This window comes from Lynx rufus, unplaced genomic scaffold, assembly GCF_022079265.1.
Source record: "Lynx rufus isolate CCGP_SWC_20201006 ecotype Redwood Valley unplaced genomic scaffold, mLynRuf1.p SCAF_9, whole genome shotgun sequence".
In the NCBI taxonomy this organism is placed as follows: domain Eukaryota; kingdom Metazoa; phylum Chordata; class Mammalia; order Carnivora; family Felidae; genus Lynx; species Lynx rufus.
The window spans coordinates 20998527-21023652 of record NW_025814897.1 but is presented as its reverse complement, the minus strand read 5'-3'; the positions used below and the strand labels follow the sequence as shown (position 1 = coordinate 21023652).

The window sequence follows — 25126 nt, the reverse complement described above, 5'->3', positions numbered from 1 at the left end:
GAAAAGAAAACATAAGCAAAAAATCCTTGGGACTTTGGGATAAGCAAATATGACACCAAAAGTTCAATCCATTATTAAAAACTTGAGACATTAGAATTCATTAAAATTAATATTTTCTGCTCTTTGAGAGACACTATCAAGAGAATGAAAAGAGAAGGTGGATTAGTGGAAAATATTTATGAATCATATGTCTGATACAATTTGCATTCAGAAGACATAAAAAATCCCAAGTCTCAAGACTACGAAAACAACCCTATGTGCCCTATGAGAGCACAGACACTGTGTGTCTTTTACTTCTGTGTCTGCGATGTTTAAAAACAGAGGGTGGTATAGGATAGGTGCTCAGTATCTGTTTACTCATTATAAATTTTTTTTTTTTTTTCAACATTTATTTATTTTTGGGACAGAGAGAGACAGAGCATGAACGGGGAAGGGGCAGAGAGAGAGGGAGACACAGAATCGGAAACAGGCTCCAGGCTCTGAGCCATCAGCCCAGAGCCTGACGCGGGGCTCGAACTCACGGACCGCGAGATCGTGACCTGGCTGAAGTCGGACGCCTAACCGACTGCGCCACCCAGGCGCCCCTCTGTTTACTCATTAAATAACTACATCGTTTGTGCCAGTAAACCTCTGGCACAGGTAGTAAAAAAACAGGCGGAGTGAAAATAATAAAGGGAAAATGCTGATTGCTATGGGATTAGAGATTATTAGGTCTATTTGAGAAAAGGACAAACATTCTACTACCAATAATTGGTAAATGTTTCTAGTAAAATTAATATAGCCTCTCCTAGTACCTATATTTCCTGCCCTGAAGTCCCAAGAGGTAAAACCCAGTATAGGTTCCCTTTATTCCTGATGGCTCTATAAAGTTACCTCAGTTTCTTGTCCTTAGGATCCAGCATCAGGAGGAAATCTCCATTTACCACAGTCCTTTGAGACCAGAGACCAGATGCAGAAGAACATCTTCCTATTTTTATCTTCATTTGGGAAATGAAGGAGTCTCCCCGAACAAAATGCCCTACAGCACTCAAATAGACGACTCTCATGGCCACCATAATCTTTCCATACAGGTTTATTGAACAAATGAATACAAGGCCAAATCTAAAGTCCACCAAAGTCCACATATCCAAGACAAAGCTTCACAGGAATTCCAGACATGCCTCAGTCAAAAATCCAAATGTTACCATTTTTGGATTTACCATCATTCAACCTTTTATACTTAAAACTTTATAACTTCTAAAAATAAGCTGGAGAATGGCAAATGAACTGTTTTTTTACTTCCTATGAAAAGATAAAGGACTGATCCTCCTCCTCCTTATATTGTCTTTGTGAAATAACTTATAAATAATTAGCTTAATTTACCCTATATTTGAATCATTTGCATTTCTACTTTGATTTCTTACTGTTCTTCTCCATAGCTTCATACACGGTCTGCCTTTACTAGGAGTTGGCATCTGTAACTAACACCGTTTCTATTCAAGAGAACACCCTTTTCTTAAAAGTCTTACTCAGTGCAATTTTGACATCTTTGTTCCTCAGACTATAGATAAAAGGATTCATCATTGGCCCCACAATGGTATAAAAAAGTGTGGATACCTTATCTTGATCCAAATACCCAGTAGAAAAAGGCCTTAGATACATGAATGCCGATGCTCCAAAGAAGAGAGAAACAGTAACTATGTGGGAGGTGCAGGTACTGAAGGCTTTGGACCTGCCCCCTGTAGAACGGATACGGAGGATGTTGGAGACTATCAAGGTGTAAGAAATGGTGATGGTGAGACTGGGCATTATTACATTGATTCCCACCACAATGAAAACCACCAGCTCGTTGACGTAGGTGCTTGTGCAGGAGAGCTGAAGGAGAGGAGGTATGTCACACATGTAATGATGAATGATGTTGCCATCACAGAACGTGAGCCTCAGCATGCACCCGGTGTGCGCCATGGCACCCACAAACCCCATTGCATATGTTCCTGCCATCAGCATGAGGCAGACCTGGTGGGACATGATGGCCTTGTAAAGCAGGGGCTTACAGATGGCCACATACCGGTCATAGGCCATCGATGTCAAAATATAGCACTCATCAATGACAAAGAAGGAGAAGAAACAGAGCTGAGCCACGCACTCTGCGTAAGAGATGGTGTTTTGCTTTACAAAACCTATCAGTATTCTAGGCATTATGACAGACGAGTAGCAGAGATCAATGAAGGAAAGGTTGAAGAGAAAGTAGTACATGGGAGTGTGCAGGTGAGGCTTCAGACCAATCAGAATAATCAAGCCCATGTTCCCCATCACGGCGACCACGTAGATTCCTAAGAAAATGAAGAAGAGAGGCAGCTGGAGTTCTGGCTGTTGTGTTAAACCCAGCAGGATAAACTGGGTCACTGAAGAGTCATTGCCTGCTGCCATGTTCCCTAGGGCGTATCTGTGAGAACAGGACAGAGGGTAACATTAAAATGAGCACCCAGCCCTCTTCCCCCAATCCCTCCATAATGAGACAGAGTCCCAGAATTAGAATTAACTCACACCCACCCTCCTGTGTGCCTTTGCTGTCTCGATTGGATAAAGGCTGAGAGTGTTTAAAGATGTCTATCAAAAACACCAGCAGGCAAGTGCTGTAGGGGTAAGACTGAGTACCCCTGTGAGGGTTCAGGACTCCATCATCTCTGCTCTACTTCAGCTTTCACAGTCCCTCAGCCCCACCTAATGCTCAATGGCTGTCTTAGCAGACAGGAGATCATGGCATTTCAGATCTTCAGCCTCATAGCTGAGGTTTGGAAAAATAAGGGGATACATAAAATTCATCACTCACCCTTCTGCATCGGAATTTCACTGTTGGGCTGTGCTAACCCTTCTCCCTTATTTTCAAGGGGGCACAAGTGGCTCTGATGAATTTTCCAGGCAAGCAGCCCAAAACGGAAATTCTTCTTTGTTACTGGGTTTGTTCTGAGCGAATTTTGTATGAAAGGAACCAGAGCACAGACTTCTGAGAAGCCGTGAGTTATAGATCATGATATCTAATGGTGGCTTTGCCCAGAGTATTTTTCTCCAGGCTAGCGGGTAGTAAATAGTATCTACTCATGCCCAGAGAGCCCCCTGCTAATATGACCTCAAGGGTTTTCATGAGATAGGAAATCCTAGAGACCTGATTAAATATTGGAAGACATTTCTCCCAGTGTTTTCCCCAGAGATCAGGCTTTGTAGCAAAATTACCTACTCTGCATTTGTAGCCTAGTTCATTATAATAACACTACATTATTGGAATTTACCCTTTTACATACATTTTGGTCTGTTGCCAAATAGGGCATATCCCCAAGTAGAAAAGCAGATGATCTTTCCTGCATCCACAGCACCTCTTGCTACATGAAATACTATACATTATTTGTTGGTTTGTTGTGTCTTTTCACAATCGATACACACATACCTTCATATACTCACATCCACGTCAATTTAAGTTTCAAAGGGGGCAGGCTTTTGTCTGTTTTCTTCAGTACTCTTTCCGTAGCAACTTAAAGTATTACCAAGCATATATAGTAGGTACTGAATAAATATTTGTTTAATTAAATGAATGAATGAGAATCCCTTTTTTCCATCCTTCCTGGACACTACAACAGAATTCTTGCCCCACAGGCAAAGGCTAATGTGGTGTCAACCCTTTTCTTTGCACACCCAAGTGTAGAACAGGAAAAACACTAGTATGGTAAGTGAAGGCCACTGCGGAACTCTTAGTGGTCATGTAGGAGCACTTCAGATCAAAAGTATTGAACTCAAAGAAAGAATATAATCTTCCTCCTCTCTGAATGTCACATAGAGGACTTCCACAGGCTCTCAGAGAGGTCCCGATGTCTCTCCCCAGGGACTACAGCATACACTCAGATCAAAAGACAGATTTGGATTAGTATACGAAGCTCTAAAATGCCAAAATCCAGGTCAGCTCATGATGGGAGGGCATTAGGATTTTTATTTCTTTTTTGGCACAGGATTGAAATAATCAAAATGCAGACTCGAGAAGATTAACACAGTGTGCACCAGCAAGAGGGACTGGTATAAGGAAAGCAAGAGGCAGGGTCAGCTTTGGGGGGCAATCACAATAACCAGTGAATGATTTTTAAGTGCCCTGAGTTAATAGTGCTACTGTGAGTAATTCCAAGAAACAAACATACTCTTAGAGATGTTGCAAAGGAAGATCCATTAGGACTTCTTACAAAGAAAGTAGAAATAGACAAAAAAAAAAATTCCAAAAGATACTAGCTTAGGTGTTTGGATAAACTATGCTATTATCCTGCAAACAAAAATAACTCAAAAATATTGGAGATATTTATAACAATCATACATTCAGTGTTGAACATGATGAGTGCCAGCTGCTAACAGGACATCCAAACATAAGCGCATGTTAGGAAAATGCCCAACTAAGGTCAAATAAATGTAAGAAGGAAAAGGAGGAAGGTTGGTACATGAGAAGAAGATTTGGGGATGGTTTCCCTGGAGGCTAACGCCATGGGATCAGGTAAACCCAGTGAGAGAAAATAAAGAGAAAAAGATTAGAAGGGCAAGAAGAAAATTTTTTTTTCTTTTTTTTTTTTTTAATTTTTTTTTTTCAACGTTTATTCATTTTTGGGACAGAGAGAGACAGAGCATGAACGGGGGAGGGGCAGAGAGAGAGGGAGACACAGAATCGGAAACAGGCTCCAGGCTCTGAGCCATCAGCCCAGAGCCCGACGCGGGGCTCGAACTCACGGACCGCGAGATCGTGACCTGGCTGAAGTCGGACGCTTAACCGACTGCGCCACCCAGGCGCCCCGGGCAAGAAGAAAATTTGAGAAATCCTCCAATTGTGGGTTTTATGCTTAGGATAATTTAAAACCAAACAGTGACTGAAATGAGTCCCAATTATCATTCTCAGACCCCTCAAAATTACTAGGGGACTAAATATTCCTCAGACCAAACTTGAACAGTGTCTCACTGGACAGACATACCTTGGACTGCAGCAGTGATGAAGAAAAACTTCTTCTTTTTTTTTTTTAAGTTGTTTTTTAAAGTTTTTTTTTTTTTTTATCTTGAGAGAGAGAGTGTGCAAGCAGGGGAGGGGCAGAGAGAAGGGGAGAGAGAGAGAATGTCGAGCAGGCTCCGCGCTGCCAGGACTTGAACTCATGAACCATGAGATTATGACCTGAGCGGAAACCAAGAATCAGACGCTTAATTGACTGAGCCACCCAGGCACCTGGTAAAAATGCATTTTCTATGGAAAGTTACAAACTCTTTTTTAACTGATACAATAACCAGAAATGCTCCCTCCAAACTCTATCAAATCACATTAATAAGAAAAATCTAGGGCTAAGGTTCTAAGCTAGAGCTGAAAGTATTTTTTCATGTTTAATACACACCATGTAAATATGGGCAAGTGTGGAGTGATTATAGGAGATTCTGGGCAAGTGTGGAGTGATTATAGAAGATTCTGGGCTTAGCCTTATGTCACAAAACTCTCATTTCCTCCCTTCCTTTCTCCCACCTGCATAATGGTCACCTTAGCCTAATTCAGTTATAACAATGCTAAATGGTCATCTTTTCCCTGAAATGTATCATAGCACCTCTTGCCCTTGCCTGACTCCTTTTTAAGTAACGCAAGCCCGATATGTTCTAACCTGTCAAAGTCAGGGGCAATTAAACCTTTATGTGATGCTATATTTTCTAAGGATGCAGAATATGAAACCATGTATCTTAACATTGAGCATGATGTTTTGATATATGTATACATTATAAAATGATAATCACAACCAAGCCATGTAACATATTCATTACCTCATGTAATTACGAATTTTTTGCAGTGAGAACACTTAAGGTCAACTCTCTTAGCAAATTTCAAGTATATAATACAGTATTGTTAACTATAGTTGCAAGGTTGTACATTAGATCTCCATAATCAGCGTAACTGAAACTTTGTCCCCTTTGAAGAGAAGCGACCCCTTTTGGCCACTCCCCAGCCCCTGACAACCATCATTCTACTCTCTGCTTTCATAAGTTTGACATGTTTAGACTACATATATATGTGAAATCATGCAATATTTGTCTTTTCATAGCTGCCTTACTTCACGGAGCATAATGTCCTCCAGGTCCATCTATATTGTTTCAAAAGCAGCCAGTCTGGAAAAACAGTATGGAGGTTTTTCAAAGAGTTAAAATTACAACTACCTTATGACCCAGCAATTGCACTACTAGGTATTTATCCAAAGGAGGCAAAAATGCTGATTCGAAGGGGCACATGCACCCCAATGTTTATAGCAGTGCTATCAACAATGGCCAAATTATGGAAAGAGCCCTAATGTTCATCAACTGATGAATGGATACAGAATTTCTTTCTTTTTTTTTAAGGATGAATAAATCATAAGCATTTTTTTAAGTTAGCTCATCCTAAGATTAATTCTTCTCTAAAATCTAATCAGTAAAGAAATACACGAAGGCCTGTAGTCAAATAAGATAAATGAATCAGCTGAAGCAATGGGCAGGTGGACCATTATCTGTAGAAAGCAGAACTCTCTAGTAAATATTGGACTGGAAAACTACACCTTCATCTTAAAGCCAAATGAAGCCTCTTGCCTATTCCCTCTTGTCTGATCCACTGTAAACAAAAGGAAATTGTGGACATTCCCTACAGACAGAAAAGGGATTCCATGTATCAATTACGTTGCAGGAGTAAGGGTGGTGAGATAGTGCCAAAAAGTGTCATTTTTCTGTTTATAAATGAACTGGTCCAAAGAGGAGGAGGGCGCGGTCTTCTTGCTTTTGAAGCACAATAGCTCCACCTAGTGGTAAAGGTATGGCTCAAAGAATTTTAGACCCTTCATATTAGCTATTTCTCTTCTCTTACGAAATCGGGTAAAAGGTAGAAAAAGCCCAAATTTCCAGTATGTGGAGAAGAAAGGAAGTCCTTTCCTCCATGGAAATGTGAGAGGAAAGAATAAATATTTCTGAAATGCTAGGAAACAGGATCTGGCACAGACCAGGTGCTCAATAAATGTTTGTCATTTGATGGCAAATGATGTCAATGATGGCGAGGGACAAAGAATAGATGCTGCCATCAGATTATATTTGTGAAATAATCACACATATGAGGAAAACAGTGTAATAAAATGGGAAGTGGGTAATAGCCTAGCTCCTAAGGCAAATGACCATTTTTTTTTCAAATTTTTATTTAAATTCTAGTTAGTTATCATACCATGCAATATTGGTCTCAGGAGTAGAATTCAGTGGTTCATTCATCACTTACACACAACACCCAGTGCTCATCATAACAAGTGCCCTCCTTAATGCCCATCCCCCATCTAGCCCATCCCCCCACCCACCTCCCTCCATCAACCCTCAGTTAGTTCTCTATTGTTAGGAGTCTCTTATGGTTTGTTTCCCTCTCTCTTTTTCCCTTCCCATATATTCATCTCTATTGTTTCCTAAATTCCACGTGAGTGAAATCGTATGGTATTTGTCTTTTTTCTGACTGCTTTCTTTTGCTTAGCATAATACACTCTAGCTGCATCCGTATCATTGCAAATGGCAAGATTTCATTCTTTTTGACGGCTGAGTAATATTCCAGTGTGTCTGTGTGTGTGTGTGTGTGTGTGTGTGTGTGTATATACCACATATTCTTTAAAATGGCTGTTTTTAAATTTTACATCATCTTCTTGTTAGCTGCCTGATCTTAGGCAAGCTGTTTTCTCTAAAACTCAATTTCCTAATCTTTAGAATAGGGACAAAATGGTTCCTGCTTCATAGCATTGTTGAAGATTAAATAAGATTCTGCTTGCAAAGTACTTGGTATACAAAGAAAGCACTCATTGTCAAGTGTCATTATCACCATATTGAGCTGTTGTGAGATCTGAGTATGCTAATGAATGTAAAGAATGTAGCATATTAACTGAAATAGCCAAATAAATATGCACTGGTGTAATAATAATGTTATTACTATTATATTAATAATACCAATGTTCCCAATGTTATCGTGGTTACTAAATTACTATTCTATGCATCACCTTCATGTTTTCCTCAAAATATAAAAGCTCAATTCAATAATTCATCTCTAGATGACATGTTCTACCATAATTCAAATTCAGTCTCTCTCAGTTTCTACTTGGAATCAAACTGAAGTTTTGTTAATAACTTCAGATAAAATACATATTACCTGAGTTGTTGGTGTTGAGGGAGAACCCTACCATCACAAAGATGTCCCCACACTGAAAGATATTTTTTCATTCATTTTTGGAACTGCCTGCCTGAAATTTTACCAATCTGGTACTCTTCTTTGCTAAACTATGAATTTTTTTATGCTAGTGCCTTTGGGAGTGTTATGGCACAGTCAGTAATCCACCCCTTTCTTGTATATACCCAACTTGGATGACAAGTGAGGGTAAATTTTGATGGCGAGGGACAAAGAATAAGAAGTACTTGCCATGAGTATTTAAATAGCCAATAAATGATCTTGTTTAGGAAGAAGATGATCAGATTCCAGAAAAGGATCTAGAAGGCATCGAGGACAACGTTCACATACTTCAACACATATTCTCAACCTGGACAGCATCCCATATGATAATTTAATGTTATTATAGAGTACTTTCTGAGCTAACTCAGCCAGTAGAGAGTTCCATTTTCCCTAACATTTTCATTGATTATCCAAAGCAAACAGGCATAAAGAAAAAAGAAGAAAAGAGAAGGGGGGAAATGTCTTGGAAAAGATAACAATAATACCAATCTCCCCTCAGACTGACATTCCTTCTTTAGTCTAAGGTGAAATTTTCTCAGAATTGTCTATGGCCATACCACCCTGAATGCACCCCATCTCATCTGATCTTGGAAGCTAAGTAGGGGCAGGCCTGCTTAGTACTTGGATAGGAGAATGAATGTAGATATCACAAGGTGCGTATTGAACAACCCATTTAGACTCATTTCTTGTTTCTTGGCCTGTTCCTATGAGAGAAAGCTTTGGGGTCAAGTATAGCACCAAAACATCCTCAGGGTAAGGTGATTATCTGGCACACTTTATAGAAGTCTCACTCTAATTGGAATTTATATCAGTTAGATTTCAGTGAAGGAAACAAACTATTCTAGGAATTTTAAGCAAAGAGGATTACAGGGAATTAAGTGCTTAGAAAATCACCAGCTGCACTTAGGAAATGGATTCTAGACTGGAACTCCAGGATTGACTCCTCGTCCTCTGCAAATCTGACCCACTGGAGAGGTGAGAATCAAAGTGGGCAGAACTCACCCTCAGTAACTTTTCACTAGACCAATAATTCTAATCAGTGCAAAATTATCTTTTAACTATTGTGTATTTCAAACCGTAATTTATTTAGCCTATGAGCCCTAAGAGTATATCATAGACTATCTTCTCATTTTCGAGGAGGGGGAAAAGACATAATTAGCTACAAATAAAAATCGCCAATACACGGTCTGACATGACTGTATTTCCTAATTCTAAGTTTGGACAACCATCAATGGAACTTTTAAAATTGTTCTTTTGATTTTATTGTATCTCTGCTAAGCCAATAGCATTCACAATCCACTTCATGCTCCAGAGTGTGCAGAATTTTTTAGTAGAGTGGCATCTAACAAAGTTCAGGCTCCTAACAGTTCACAGTGTTGCCTTAAAGGACTGTAAGTTCAATATTTATTCAGGGGATGGGAGGTGGAGGAAACAGAGAAAAAAAATGGACACTCTGAGCTTGTGGAATTCATGTATGTGAGAAGAGAATTTTTATTCTGCTTGACAATGAACATTTAAATAATTTTTCTTTTTTTTTAAGTATATTTACTTATTTTGAGACAGAGAGAGTGTGCGGGGGGAGGGGCAGAGAGAGAAGGCAAGAGAGAATCCCAAGCAGGATTCCCCCCCCCCCATGGGCGGGGCTCCATCCCACAAACCAGGAGCTCATGACCTGAGCCAAAATCAAGAGTCGGATGCTTAACTGATGCCACCCAGGCACCCCTTAAATGATTTTTCTAATCTTTATTGATTATCTTAGTGCAAACTATACACAACCCATTCTCTTAAAAGCCCTATGAAACACATTTTGCCGATGTAAGTATATTCTCTGAAGCTCAGAGAATTTAAGTAATATATTCAAGTTCATGCAGCTAGTTGTGTCATAACTAGTATGTAATTCAATATCCAGTATTTTTAAAATAGGATTTATTTTCTTATTAGTGCTGTGAATATATAGATTTAATTTGTGTAATTTTATTACACTATCAAGATCCCCAAAGTCTCACTGAGTCACTACCAAGTTTAGAAGAATTTCCCAAAGGTTGGATATAGTAGCAAATTTTCTTCTACCCTCTACTCAAGAAATAGCTCTATTTTTTTTTTTTATTAAAAGAGTATGGCTGCCAGTCTATGACAAATCTCAAATACTGTACTTCCTATAACCTCAAAGGACTAATTACATTGTTTATTTTCAATAAAGTTGGGCCATAGTTGTTCCCTTTTGGGATTTCAAAGCAAGTTCAAAGCAAGTTAAGGTAAATGTTAATTGATTGGGTATAGGAAGAAATAATCATGCAAGTTATAAGAACTTTTCTTTCAACACCACAGAGGGGTTTTTCTTGGTATCACTTGAAGCACACAGGTATTGATAACAAGAAGCCTTCTGTGTGCTTCATTGACCATAAACAGGAGTCATAAGTCCTCTGACTGCACATTCTTCAAATTGGCCAGGGGAAGAAGCCTCAGGAATGCAGTATTAGAACAGGTACAAGCCAATTTCTATCAGCTTCCAATCTCAGACAACTTTGTATGCTCACAATTTATTCTTACTCCTGAATTAGAAAGGAACTTGGTGGAATTAAGTCTCATTAAGGCTTCTAGTTTTAGAGTACTAAAAATACGGTATATTTCATTGCATATTGTAATACAATTTCTGTTTTTCTAAAGGAAGATAGGAATGAGAACTCTTCATTCCTACTTTTGGCCGTTGAGTTCTACACACATAGATCGATACTTGAGCCAATATCGTGCTCACTACAGGAAGCTCTGATTTTTATGTTCTGAATACCCAGATAATGAGACTAACAAATTTCTCTTTCATTAAGGGCTCAAGCACCGCATCTCCAGCTTTTGGAAAACTTTGTCCTTATTCTTCTCACTAACGTTTCATGTGAGAATCATGTGCTGCATGTATAGAAGTAACTGGTAACCTACTGTATTTGAAAGAGCCCAAAGTACGCTGCCCCAGATAATACAATTTCGGGGAAAATTTTTATTCTACAGTTACTGTGTTAATCATCCCAACTTCAAGCCTTTAAGAACTAAATTATTTTTAATAAGAAGTAAATAAGTCAAAATAGTCGCATCTCTTTTTAAATTAACACATTAATGATTATTCGACAATTCGAATGATTATTCGACAAACCTAAAAGCAAAAATCCATGTAATAGGTATACAAAGACACTGCTAGCAGAAATGGGAAGGATCCAAAAGTAAAAATTAAGTTCCATCTGTCTCAAGAGCCAATCCAGTTTTTGTTCCTACGAGCCTTTAAGCCCCATCAGGTTTGAATCATTCTTCATCCAACAAATAGTATGTGCTTGTCTTGGCTATCTTTAAAGAGGAATATACTTACATAATAATTATGAGTATTTTATGCAGTAGTTTGATAATAAGAAACGAGTAATCTTTATCATCTCATTTTCCTATTGAAAAGCTCAAAAGTTTTGATACTTTGGGTTACTTAAAACCTGAAAGTCTCCTATCCCTTCTTGATCTGCAAATATTCATCCTTAATGGCTCAGTTAAATGCTATCAACCTTACGAAGTATTCCATGCTGCCCCCAAACAAACGTACCTTTCTCTTCTCTGCCCCCACACGACTTTGATTTTACATTTACCAGAGCCTTCAATGAATTCTAATGGAACTTATCACTTGCAATCAATATATCTAACCCTTACAACACTATGGCTCCTTAGTAATTTACACAACTTTGTGTCTCCAGTATCGGGGAGAACTCCTGGCACGAAGTGTTCAAGATTGTATCTGATCTTGTATGTATGGGGAGTACTTAGCTGGCCCATTCCCTATTCACAGGCACACTGGGGCATGAGCCAGCCATCTGGAATGTTGTGAGAATTACAAGTGTGGATTTATTGCTTCTCTGGTCGTCTGTAAAGTTAGCTGTACTACCACATTACAAAGTTGGTGATGGTTTTAGTTTAGAAAACTAGGCTTCCCATTTGTGGACTCTTCTGTATCCAACCTTCCACTTAGCCTTCTCTTATACCTCAGTCCCTATTTCCTAATCACATTCAAACTGCCCGACTCTCACTGTCTTCTTTCTCTCTAAACCCAGTATTTCTCAAACTTTAAGGTAAATAAGATTAACCCAGAGAAATTGTCAAAAACTTGTATTCTTGGGCCCTAACCCCAGAGAATTATTGCATTTTTATAGGTAGAGACTAGAAGTCAGCATTTTTAATAGACAAACTGTCTTTTTTTTTTTAATTTTTTTTTCAACGTTTTATTTATTTTTTTTGGGACAGAGAGAGACAGAGCATGAACGGGGGAGGGGCAGAGAGAGAGGGAGACACAGAATCGAAAACAGGCTCCAGGCTCTGAGCCATCAGCCCAGAGCCTGACGCGGGGCTCGAACTCACAGACCATGAGATCGTGACTTGGCTGAAGTCAGATGCTTAACCGACTGCGCCACCCGGGCGCCCCCAAACTGTCTTTTTAATAGACAAACTAAACTTCTGATGCAGGTTCTCCATGCTCTTAGGAAATATTCAATAAACCTAGATTCACCCTTGGTTAATAAGGCATAAAATTTGTTCAAGGGGTGCCTGGGTGGCTCAATTAGGCACCTGACTCTTGATTTTGGCTCAGGTCATGATCTCACGGTTGTGCGCTCAAGCCCCACATTGGGCTCTGCACTGGGTGTGGAGCCTGCTTGAAATCCTCTCCTCCCTCTGCTCCTCTCCTGCTTGTGTGCTCTCTCTTAATAATAATAATAATAATAAATAAAAATTTAAAAATTACTCAAACTTCAAGATGCCAAGATCATACCTAAAGAGGAGAAAAGAGAAAATGGAGAAGGGAAGCATGAGGAGCACTGGGTGGAAGATAAGGAGCTTGGAGGACTAAACGGACACGTGGACATACATCATGGAAACTGGAAATTTACAAGACCAAATGGTCCATGTGGGTGAAGACACTGAGAGAGGAGTCTCATAAGCATAGGTTTACGGTAAGTCCTGGCAGGAAGGTCCTATCTTTCAAAAAGGAGATGGGAGGGCTTTGATGATTCCAACCAGATTTAGGATAAGAAGCCCAATGTGTAATGCCATGAGGGAGTACCTATTGGGAATGATAAAGTAGGTAGGTACCTGTGTGTGATTCTAGATCTATAAACTCCAAGCAGAATGCTCCACTTTCTACATGAGAGAGATCTAGAATATCCTGTGATAGAACTTGAAAGACAAGGAGCACAAATTTCTGCAATGTACTCAGGTAAGGGAGGCCATCTTCTTCAGGAGTGATTGGGGTCCAAACACCTACCTGTTATTGCTCTGTAAGGGGAGCTGAAATCCTCTGAGATAAGGCTCAGTCTAGCACGCATTCTGAAGAGTATTTTCATTTTTTCAAGATCAAAGCTTTAAACTACATTAACTAATTTCTATACGTAGAATTCTTATCATTAGCCCACAAAGGAAGCAGGATAACAATTGGAAGCTGACATCAAATCAAATTCATAGTCACAAACTCTCTCTCACCTAAGATATGATGGCTGAGCAGTTACAAGTGAAGCCTCCAAAGTCAGACTTTCTAAAATTCCAATCCCTAACTCAGTAGATATGGGACCTTAATTTCTAACTAATTCCCTTGCCTGTAGGGTGGAAGTAATGCTTAAGTAATGCTTATCTTGCAGTTTCTGAGAGATTTAAAAATGAAATGAATGAAAAGTTCCTTTCCTGACACATAATAGCTACTGAGTAAATGCTACCTGTTGTTATATTATGAGGCATTATTATATTGTGCTATTCCAAATCAATGCCCTTTTTCCCTCTGGCAGGTTCAAGTTTCAAGTCAAAATAGCCATACTTACTAGTGCCACCGTCTGACATCAGGGTTGGATAACCTTAAATGTTCATCTTAGCTCTACCTCTGAGGTTTTTTAAACCTGCTCTGTTCCAGTTTGCTCAGTTGTAAAGTGGACAGCAAGAGTAGCTATGTAATTGTGTGGGTTAAGTCATGGTGCAGAGCAAATGGGAAATGTGTGTATGTAGTGTATGTGTTTTATAATAGTAGATAAAAGATAATATTAAACATTTGACAGCTAGGCTTTATAAGCTATTTTTAATCATAATATTTACCTGATCCTTTGGAAAAAGCCACAGTTAGCACATTTTCCTTATCTGAAATGACTATGTCATCCTGAAATAGTGCTCTAGTCTGCTACACTGGGTTGTATTGAGGTATTTCATTGATTTAGGAGATATAATCTCTAGGCTAACAGAATAAAGCTTTATTATCAGCTAGCTACTCAACCCCAGGACTATTCCTTATTGACACAACCAGAACTTGCCCTGAGTGCCTTTCTCTTTCGGCCTTGTAACTAAGATTCCCTGCCTTGGCTGACCATTTTTCTTAAGGCTGCTTCAGACAGAATACAGAAAATACTTATGCTCCCCATCTTTAATGCTGGAAGTCTAGACTAATGGATGATCTGGGATTAAACTATGCCAAAACTCTCAACGCTTCATTCCTTGTCAATTAACTAAAGTAATTTGATGGTAACTTGTATTCTTTCTGTCTTAGAATGTTTTCAACATTTTCCTGAACTCACAGGCAGGAGCTGTGAAGTTCAGAGTATTTGATGCTGGATGTGAGAAAAGGAGCCTAGAACCAAGATTTCTAGGGAAACCCAACCCTTCAAAATCTATGGATAAATTTCACGTGGCACCCAAAGCTCCGAGGACAAGATGAAGTTGTCTCCAAAGCAAAGCAAAAGTTGAAAAGGCAAGTTGATACATACTATGCCCTTTGGTAAGGTTCCCTCTCCCTTCTCACCTTATGCCATGAACATGTTGGGAGAGCTGAGGAGGAGGGAAGACTGGTCAATGTTAACCCAGGAAGAGGGGTTTCCTGTAACCTACAGAAGGAAGTCTTGGTAAAACACACACACACACACACACACACACACACAATCAGAACTGGGGCTCTGCATGTTTTCATGCCCTGTGGCTCTCTGGCTGATTAAGGAAACTAAGATCTCTAAAGTCACTGAAAGCCCTGACTTTTATTGTTGTTTTATGCTAAGCCAGGAAACAGAAGGACCACAAACATTCAGAGTTCTTGATCCCAGTAAGATTTTTTCATAGTACATTTGTTCTCTGACCCCTTCCTTCTTCTGGATTCTTCTAAGTTCACACTACTCAAGTGGTACCCAGCCTAAGTGAAACAGGGAAAGCAGTATGTGCGTGAGAGACACAGAAAGTTGGCAGGAAATTCTGCCTCTACTGCTATTTGATCATAGAAAATTTCCCTAAACTTCTTCAGTCTTCCTTCCCTTATCTGTAAGATGAGAACAGTTATATCTATCTCTGAGAGCTGCCATGAGAGGAGATACTGCATCCAAAATTTCCCAATACATACTTAGTGTTCAATATCATCTGTGTTATTATTAGTATGCTCTTGCTATCATAATTTTGTGTAAGTCACCAGTAAGCAGACAGATTAATATATTCTCAGAATGTAATCAAGTGCTAGGTGCCTATTATTTTACTGATTGATTAATTGATGACTTGTGGCTGTAGATCCAGTTATAAAGTTCTGCTTCGTTCCTCCTGCCGATGACCAGAGATGAGTCCTGAAAACTGGACTCACGTGACAGGGTTTGTCCTTCTGGGTTTCCCCAGAAGCCACATCCTGCAGTTCCTGCTGTTCCTGGCTTTGATGGCAGCCTACGCTGTAACGGCCACAGGCAACCTGCTCATCATTGGGCTCAGTTGGACGGATCGACACCTGCACACACAGATGTACTTCTTCCTGAGGCATCTGTCCTTCCTGGAGCTGTTGCTCGTGTCTGTTGTGGTTCCCAAGATGCTTGTCATCATTCTTACGGGGGACCACTCCATCTCATTCGCCACCTGTATCATCCAGTCTTACTTCTACTTCCTCCTAGGCACCACCGACTTCTTCCTCTTGGCTGTCATGTCTCTAGATCGTTACTTGGCAATCTGCCGACCTCTCCACTATGAGACTCTAATGAATGGCCGTGTCTGTTCCCACCTGGTTCTGGCCTCCTGGTTAGCTGGATTCCTCTGGGTCCTGTGCCCCACCATCCTCGTGGCCAACTTACCTTTCTGTGGCCCCAATGGTATTGACCACTTTTTCTGTGACAGTTGGCCCTTGCTGAGGCTCTCTTGCGGAGACACCCGCTTACTGGAGCTGGTGGCTTTCGTGCTCTCCACGTCAGTGTTACTGGGCTCGCTGGCACTGACCTCGGTTTCCTACGCCTGCATTCTTGCCACTGTTTTCAGGGCCCCCACACCTGTGGAGCGAAAAAAAGCATTCTCCACTTGTGCCTCACACCTTACAGTGGTCATCATTGTCTATGGCGGCTCCATTTTTCTCTACATCCGTATGTCAGAGGCTCAGTCCACGCTGCTCCACAAAGGGGCCTCCGTCCTGAGCTGTATCATCACACCCCTCCTGAACCCATTCATCTTCAGTCTCCGCAACGATAAGGTGAAGCAGGCCCTAAGAGATGCCCTGATGTGGCACAGAACCATGGCTTCGAGAGACTATGAGGGTCACAAGTAAAAGGAAATATTGGATTAAGAGGTTAAAAATGTATGCAATTTGTAAAAATGTATTTGAAGTTCAAATCAGTCCAACAATACCCTGCACTTTTCTCAGACAATTAAAAACTAGCCTCCAGAATGACGCATCATGAAAGAGAGAGAGAGCCTTCGTTTTCCTCTCTCCTCTCTTCCTGATGCCCTCCCCTCCCCATAGAGAAGGCTGATCCAGTTGGCCACACTTCAGAATTCTGGTTAGGACACATTTCCCTTGGGGCAGGTAAGCGTGTGGACTTCCTTCAGGGAGGCCATTCCTCTTCTTCCGTAGGTGTATGCTCAAGCATACTTACTACTGCTTCAGGGTCCTGTAATGCAGAGCCAATCAGAGAATGCTAAAAATACGGAGACTCAGATCTGGAGCTTAGAGGGGAGTAAGAAGAAGGGTTCTGATGACTTCCATCTAGACTATTACAAACAAGATTAACCAGAACCCAAACATTGGGAAATTCCATTTTGGCTGCGGTAATAACTGTTACTTTGATCTTCACTTGCCATTTCTGTTTAGGTGACTAGCAGCTCCTATAGGAATCTCCCGAAGGAAAAACACTGCGGCCAGTGAAATATTTAGATATCCCAAATTCCCAAGTCAACTTCTACCTGATAGACTCTAAACACAAAGCCAATCATCCAATCACTTATTTAAGAAATATTATTAAATACCCAGTAGGATTAAGGCACTGAGCTAGGCAGGGTTGGGACTAGGGTGACGTCTAGGGCCAAGGGAGAGGTCTAGGGCACAAATTTTAAAGAGACACACACCCACGTGGTTGTGCACAATCCTGAGAGCATATGCTTCCTTGGTGCTGCATCAAGGCCCCTCCGTTGCTGCTCTTGAATCTGGGCTGTGGAGCTAGACTGTAGGGAATAAGTTTAAGAGCTTCCATGGGGCGCCTGGGTGGCTCAGTCGCTTGGGCGTCCAACTTCGGCTCAGGTCATCATCTCACAGTCCATGAGTTCGAGCCCCGCGTCAGGCTCTGTGCTGACAGCTCAGAGCCTGGAGCCTGCTTCAGATTCTGTGTCTCCCTCTCTCTCTCTGCCCCTCCCTTGCTCATGCTCTGTTTCTCTCTGTCTCAAAAATAAATAACATTAAAAGAAATTTTTTTAATAAAATAAATAAAGAAATAAATAAAAAGAGCTTCCTGAGCTTGCACCAATGGGTTAACAAGACTCAGGGCGGAAAGCCACCACAGGGTGAAAGCACCCAGCATAGAACAAAGCATAGAGCAGAAAGCCGCTTCCACAGGACAAAAGCGTCCAAGAACAGGTAGAGGCAGAAAGCCGCCACAGCAGGGTGAAAACGCCCAGGATTTATCATTAAGTAAAACAAGCATAGAGTGGAAAGCCGCTACAGGGCCAACACGCCCAGAGCTAATTAGCAAGAAAAATGCCTTTTTAACCCTGAGATAGCATGCTCTATCTGTCTTAGCCCCTAGAAAAGTTAAGATAAACAGACCTGGTGCCTGGTGCCTGCAGTAAACAGCCATCTGCTCAGCGCCAGGACTTTGATTTGTATTTACCCTAACCCCTAACACTGCATACCTTCGAAACCCCCTTTCTCTCACACACATGAGTTAATGGCCACTGTTTTACTGTCTCTTTCTGCACGTGTATCACATTTATAAGCCTTCTGATCCTAATAAATACGGAGCAAGGATCTTTACTCAGGGTTCTTGTCTCTTCCCAGACATTAGCCTCTCTCATATTCAATTCTGCATCCACTTTCTTGCTGGACAAGAGAGAACTCCAGACTCAAAGTCTGCAACGCTAGACCTTGAGTATGTAGTAGTAAACAAGAGAGACAAAGCCCTCACTTTTATACAATTTAGAGTGTAATTGGGATGGCTGGCAAGAAAAGAAAAAACATACAGACAAACAAACAAGAAAACCTAAATACACACATTACTATGTAGTTGCAATTTGTGACAAATGCTTTTGAGAAAAGAGCCGAGTTTTGTTAGAGGGACTAGTAAGGAAAATTAATCTGGATTAAAGACCAGGGAACATACCTCCGAGGAAATGAGCTCTATACTGAGGCCTCAGACTGAGCAGCAATTATCCAGGGAGAAAGTAGGGGAGCAGCATTCCGGAGAGAATGAGTAGTATTTGCAAGGACCCAGAGTCAGATGAGGGAATAAGAGAAACAAATGCACATGAGGACTGGAGAAGGAGAGGTGGGCTGAGGTCCGTTCAGATAGGACCTTATCTATAAGGTTTATGGGGATCTTTCTTCCTTCATAAAGCAATGTAAAGCCTTTGAAGGGTTTTAAGCAAGGAAGTGATCAAATCATATTTTAAAAAATCAATTGGCTGCTGTGGGGACAACAGGTTAGAGAGAAACAAAGTGGATTTTAGAGAATTGAGTAGGAAGCTATTGCATGGATTTGGAGACAGATGTGCTAGTTATGACTTTACAACAGGCAGTGGGATTCTCTCTCCCTCTCTCTTGGCCCCTCCCCTGCTTATGCATTCTCTCTCTCTCTCTGTTTCTCTCTAAATAAATAAATAAATAAATAAATAAATAAATAAATAAAAACTTGTTAAAAAAGAATTGTTTTGAGCTCCTCGGATATATTTTGTGTCCAAGAAGAAATGCCAGAAAAGAAACACCAGATGTACGACCTTCATGCCTACTTCAGCTGGAACTTTCTCAACAGGGCCAACATCATCATAGGAGCAAGTGCCATCTGACCCAAACATCAAGCCTGCATAGCAGCTGAGACTTTTTCTCTAGGAGGCACTTGGGAGAAGTTCTAGGGTACTCATTCCATTTTCTAGCTGTGTTAAAAGTTCAGGTCACCAGAACTTGACTGAGGTTGAGAACAGCACAGAAGTAAGTAGTAATCCAGGTAAGTAATAGAGTAGACAAGTGGTTTTAGCTACTCTGTAGGTCTTCTTGAACAGGCTGCCCCAGAGAAACAGCTCTCAGATTCTCAGGTCTCTGCTTCTGCTAATCTGGGGGGGGGGGGGGGTGGTCAGTGCTCCAGGGGACCCAGAAGGTCTTTCTGACTCCTCCACAGTTTCTTCATGGCCACGATCACTTCCTTGTTTCTCAGGGTATAGATGGCAGGATTCAGCATGGGAGTGACCATTGTGTACAGAACAGAGACCGCCTTGTCCATAGGGAATGTCTGAAATGGCCTCGCATAGATGTAGACACAAGGCACAAAAATTAAGGTCACCACAGCAATGTGAGAGGCACAAGTGGATAGGGCTTTGCTCCGGCCCTCCCATGAGTGGCCTCGGAGCATGACTAGCAGTGCCGTGTAGGATCCCAGGAGCACCAGAAAACACATCAAAGTCACCAGGCCATTGTTAGACACCATCAGAAGCTCTAAGACAAAGGTATCCGTGCAGGCTAATTTGATCAGCTGAGGCACGTCACAGTAAAAGTTGTCCAGCTTGTCAGGCCCACAGAATGGCAGCTGGATAGTCAGTCCAATCTGCACAATGGAGTGGATGAAGCCCCCCACCCAGGAGGCTACCATGAGGAGCCCACAGACTGTGCGGTTCATCACAAGCATGTAGCGCAATGGCTGGGAGATGGCAACATAGCGGTCATATGCCATCACCGTCAGCAGGAAGATCTTGATGCCTCCAATGAAGTGGAAGAAGAAGAGCTGAGTCAGGCAGCTGCCGAAGGAAATGATGGGGTTGTCTGAGAGCAAGTCAAACAGCATCCTAGGTGCTGTGATGGAAGAGTAGCAAAGGTCTAGGAAAGAAAGGTTGCCTAAGAGAAAGTACATGGTTGTGTGGAGGCGTGAGTCACAGGTCACTATGGCCACAATAAGGAGATTTCCAGCTACGGTCATAAGATACACAACAGAGAAGATAATAAAGAAGAGGAACCGAAGCCCCCATACCTGAGAGAGCCCCAGGAGGACAAAGCCTGTCACCTGGGAATGATTTGCTGGATTCATCCGTTCGGTATAACCTGGTAAGCGAACCTGCTGAAGAAAACGCACGTACTCGTCACGGGATCCACCAGCTTCTCTGTGATCATTTCCTCTGCCCTCTCTGGGGAATCCTCCCCTGTCTCATTTACTGTAAGACGACTATCCTAAGAAGTTCTATAGGAAACCAGGCATTGGAACATCCCATATTGGTATAATCAAGCACAGGAGCGTAAAACTCAGGGTAACACTGCTACTATTTATAGTTCATGAAAATCAAAAATAATCAGCCTTCAAAACTTGAGAAGTGATACACAGAGAAAAAACCGCAACCCCGGAAGTAAATGTCACTTCTCCCAGTACCTAGCGGTCTAAAACAGGAACGATCTGCCAAAATTCTGTCTCACTCCCCTCATCCATGATGTCAATTAGCCAAAATACCTGCACGCTCTCCTGCAGTCTAATATCTCATAGCTATAGATAGCCTTTATTTAGAAAACCCGAAAAATTCCCCCAGGCCAAATATTTAGACCTATAAAGGTCGTGAACTGCTGTCTTCTTAAAGTTAGATAAGAAAACATGTGGAAGAAGAAGCTTCCTGTCCAGTGGCTCTGGGAAACCCAGAGAAACTATAGTCCCCGGGGAAACACAGGGAAAAGCAACTAGAATACTGAACTGCCCCCCAAAAATGTGTGTGTCAGTGTTAATTTCAGGGACATCATCCAAAGAATTAATTGCTTTTTCATATGAGAAGCAGCAAGAGAAGGCCACAAATATTATCTGAAGGTAAAAAATCACTATCTACGTGCAAAGCTGCCTCAACATTTGAAACCCTTAAAAATAAAAAGGGTGTTTTGTATATTTAAGTATGTTCAAAAGCTGGCTACTGGTGAGACTTCTAGAATTAATGTCTTCATACTCTTCAATGGAAGTGTGACGTGTCATTCCGCCCTTAATTTTAATTATGACTTTTCAATTATATTTTCCTGCCTTTGTTCTTTCTTTATTCGATAAACATGTACTAAGCATCTTCTATTTACTAAGCACTATATTAAACACTGAGAAATTTTCGAAAATAAGACCCATGACACATTTTGCATAGAACTTTCACCTTCTGACACCTATCCACCCCTCCAGCTTCATCATTTTATGCATAGTCTCCTCACACATACACAATGATATATACAGAGCTACCCGAAGTTCCTTGAACTTGCCATGCTCAGCCCATGCTTCCCCGGTTTTCTTTATTAATCTCTATGTATTTATTTCATCTTAATTTTATTTTATTTTATTTTAATTTTTTTAATGTTTATTTTTGAGACAGAGAGAGACAGAGTGTGGGCGGGGGAGGGGCGGAGAAAGGGGAGACAGAATCCGAGGCAAGCTCCAGCTCTGAGCTGTCAGCACGGAGCCCAACGCAGGGCTCAAACTCATGGACCACGAGATCATGACCTGAGCTGAAGTCAGACGCTCAACTGACTGAGCCACCCAGGCACCCTCCATCTTAATTTTAAAATTTTATTTATTTATTTTGAGAGAGAGACAGACAAAGAGAGTGAACAGGGGAGGGGCAGAGAAAGAGAGAGAGAGAGGGATAGAGAATCCCAAGCAGACTCTGCCCTGTCAGCTCAGAGCCCAATGTGGGGCTTGATCCCATGAACCGTGAGATGACCTGAGCCAAGGTCAAGAGCTGGGCGCTTAAACCACCTGAGCCACCCAGGCACTCCTATTTCATCTTCATTTCAAGGAAATGTTTCGAATACACAACGTTGGGCTTTCCAGTCAGTTTCCAGTGGGAAGAACTTGGAAGTCAAGACTTTCATCTTTGAAATAAGAAAAAGCTAAACAGCGTGACAGGCAATGACTTTTCTCGGAGCCATCAGAGACTGAAGGTTACAGGGCAAAACGCTACCTCAAACCCTGGAGGGACAAGGGAGGCAAGAGGAAGTCGTAGTGGAGATCCGCTTACCTGGCACAGAACACTGGAGTCATACACAGAGAGGAGCACCTAACTAGCAATTCTGACAAATTGCTGGAGGCTGAGTGTGGACTAGCATGCCGGTGGGAAACTCCTGGGGGCTGCCATCTTAGGGAAACCCTACACTTTCAACGGTTAGATCTCCACAGTGAAGAATGACGAAAGATACTCTCCTAGCACTGGAAGAGTGTGAGGAGAAGTAAAATATCTATTGTCTAGAACGAAAAGCTTTGCTAGAGCCGTATCCCACCTGGGAGAAGGACATTTTCCCCCCTTCAGCGCCCTATAGCCTTGTGGTATCACCTATGGGGGTGAGTGTAGGGAGGCAGACTGACTAAAGACTGAAGTTTAATCACAAGACTGTAGAAAGCTTCTCTCCTTCAGGGACCTTCTCTCCACACCAGCAGGGCTCCAGTGTGCAAACAGTGGGTTACAGCTGAAACAACCACAAGACACAGACTCTAAGGACAAGTACTTAAGGATGCCTGAAGGCAATGCAAGAGGTGCCTTCTCCAACTACGGCAACTACCAGGCCCAGGCGGATTCACAACAATTCTCATGCTAAAGTTTCTTCACCTCAGTTCCCGTGACCTGACGGTTCCTATTATTTTATGTTGGGCTATTCAACAAAAACATCACGAGTCGTGCTAAAAGGCAAGCAGAAACACAGTCTGAAGAGACAAAGTAAACAAGAGAACTAAACTCCTGTATCATACAGATGTTAGGATTATCAAGCAAGGAAGTTGAGACAGCTTTCATTACTGTGTTAAGGATTCCCACAGAGAAAGTGAGCAACTTGCATTGGTACTGTAAGGAGAGCGATGGAAATTTTATGAACGTATCAAAATGAAATACTAGAAGTCCAAAACACTGTAACAGAAATAAAGAATGCTTTGATGGGGTCCTCAGTAGGCTGGACACAGCCAAGGAAAGAATAAGTAAGCTTAAACTCCCAAACTGAAATGCAAAGGCTAGAAACGGAAAAGAAAAACAGAATAAAGCATCCAAGAATTTGGGGATAGTTTTTTTTTTTAAGTTTTTATTTATTTATTTTGAGAGAGACAGAGACAGCGGGAGTGAAGGAGGGGCAAAGGAGAGGAAATCCCAAGCAGACTCCATGCTGTGAGCACGGAGACCGACGTGGGGTTGTAACTCACAAAACCTCAGAGATCATGACCTGAACCAAAACCAAGAGTCCTAAGCTGAACCAACTGAGCTGAGCCGCCCAGGCGCCCCTGGGATAGTTTTAAAAGATGCAACATAATGTAATCGGAAGACCAGAAGGAACAACAGAATGAAGTAAAAGAAGTACCTGAAATAATAATCACTGACAATGTTCCGAAAATAATGATATACATGAAACCACAGATCCAGGAAGGCCAAAGCACACCAAACAGAATACCAAAAATAAAGAAATATATATAATATACACCTAGGTATGTCATATTCAACAACAGAAAACCAAAGACAAGGAGAAAAATCTTGAAAGAAGTTAGAGGAAAAAAACTGTCAACAATAGAGGAACAAAAATAAGAATTACAAGGCAAGTCTTGTCAGAAACCAAGAAAACAGGAAATAAGTGGACTGATACATTTCAAGTGTTGAAAGAGAGAAAAAGAACACCAGCCTAGGGGCGCTTGGGTAGTTCAGTTGGTTAAACGTCCAACTCTTGGTTTTGGCTCAGGTCATGATCTCACAGTTCCTGACTTCGAGCCCCCCATCCTGGAGGCTGTGCTGAGAGCACAGAGCCCGCTTCAGATTCTCTCTCTGCCCCAATCCTGCTCATGCTGTGTCCATCTCTCTCAAATAAATAAATAAACTTAAAAAAAAAAAAAAAAGAACACCAGTCTAGAAGTCTAAATCCAGCAAAATTATTTTCTAAGCATTAAAGGGAAATAAAGAATTTCTCAGGCAAATAACAGCTGAAAGAATTCATCGCTAGCAGACTTGCCCTGCAAGAAATGTTAAAAAGGAGTTATTATAGGGGCGCCTGGGTGGCGCAGTCGGTTAAGCGTCCGACTTCAGCCAGGTCACGATCTCGCGGTCTGTGAGTTCGAGCCCCGCGTCAGGCTCTGGGCTGATGGCTCGGAGCCTGGAGCCTGTTTCCGATTCTGTGTCCCCCTCTCTCTCTGCCCCTCCCCCATGCTCTGTCTCTCTCTGTCTCAAAAATAAATAAAAACGTTGAAAAAAAATTAAAAAAAAAAGGAGTTATTATAGACAGAAAGAAAATGATATAGATCAGAAAGTTGGATTACATTGTGAGAAGTAAGGGAGATGATTCATTTTCAGACATACCAAGGGCGCCTGGGTGGTTCAGTCCGTTAAAGCTTCCAACTTCAGCTCAGGTCATGATTCCACTGTTCCTGAGTTCAGTCCCTACATTGGGCTCTCTGCTGTCCCACAGCGTGAAGCCCGTTTAGA

The 25126-nt window shown here is 41.4% G+C and overlaps 3 protein-coding genes across 4 annotated transcripts; 1 reads left to right on the top strand and 2 right to left on the bottom strand.

Annotated features, from left to right (window-relative positions):
* Positions 1–1476: 1476 nt before the first annotated feature.
* On the bottom strand, positions 1477–2409 carry LOC124505702 (olfactory receptor 147-like). Its single transcript, XM_047071715.1, has one exon. It carries the CDS (start codon positions 2407–2409, stop codon positions 1477–1479), a length of 933 nt encoding a protein of 310 aa, XP_046927671.1.
* A 13427-nt stretch (positions 2410–15836) lies between these two features.
* Positions 15837–16932, top strand: LOC124505875 (olfactory receptor 6T1). Its single transcript, XM_047071940.1, is given in 2 exon segments — positions 15837–16778; positions 16780–16932. Coding segments are annotated over 2 exon segments (1095 nt in total).
* Positions 16933–17843: 911 nt separating this feature from the next.
* LOC124506228 (olfactory receptor 4D5) lies at positions 17844–20754 on the bottom strand. Of its 2 annotated transcripts, XM_047072248.1 has the most exons (2): positions 19853–20754; positions 17844–17862 (listed from the first exon to the last, which is right to left on the bottom strand). In XM_047072248.1, exons 1-2 carry the CDS (start codon positions 20752–20754, stop codon positions 17844–17846), a joined length of 921 nt encoding a protein of 306 aa, XP_046928204.1. The 2 variants fall into 2 exon arrangements, with proteins under 2 accessions (XP_046928204.1, XP_046928203.1); XM_047072247.1 differs by lacking the exon at positions 17844–17862 and having other exon boundaries at positions 19810–20754.
* Between the last annotated feature and the right edge of the window lie 4372 nt (positions 20755–25126).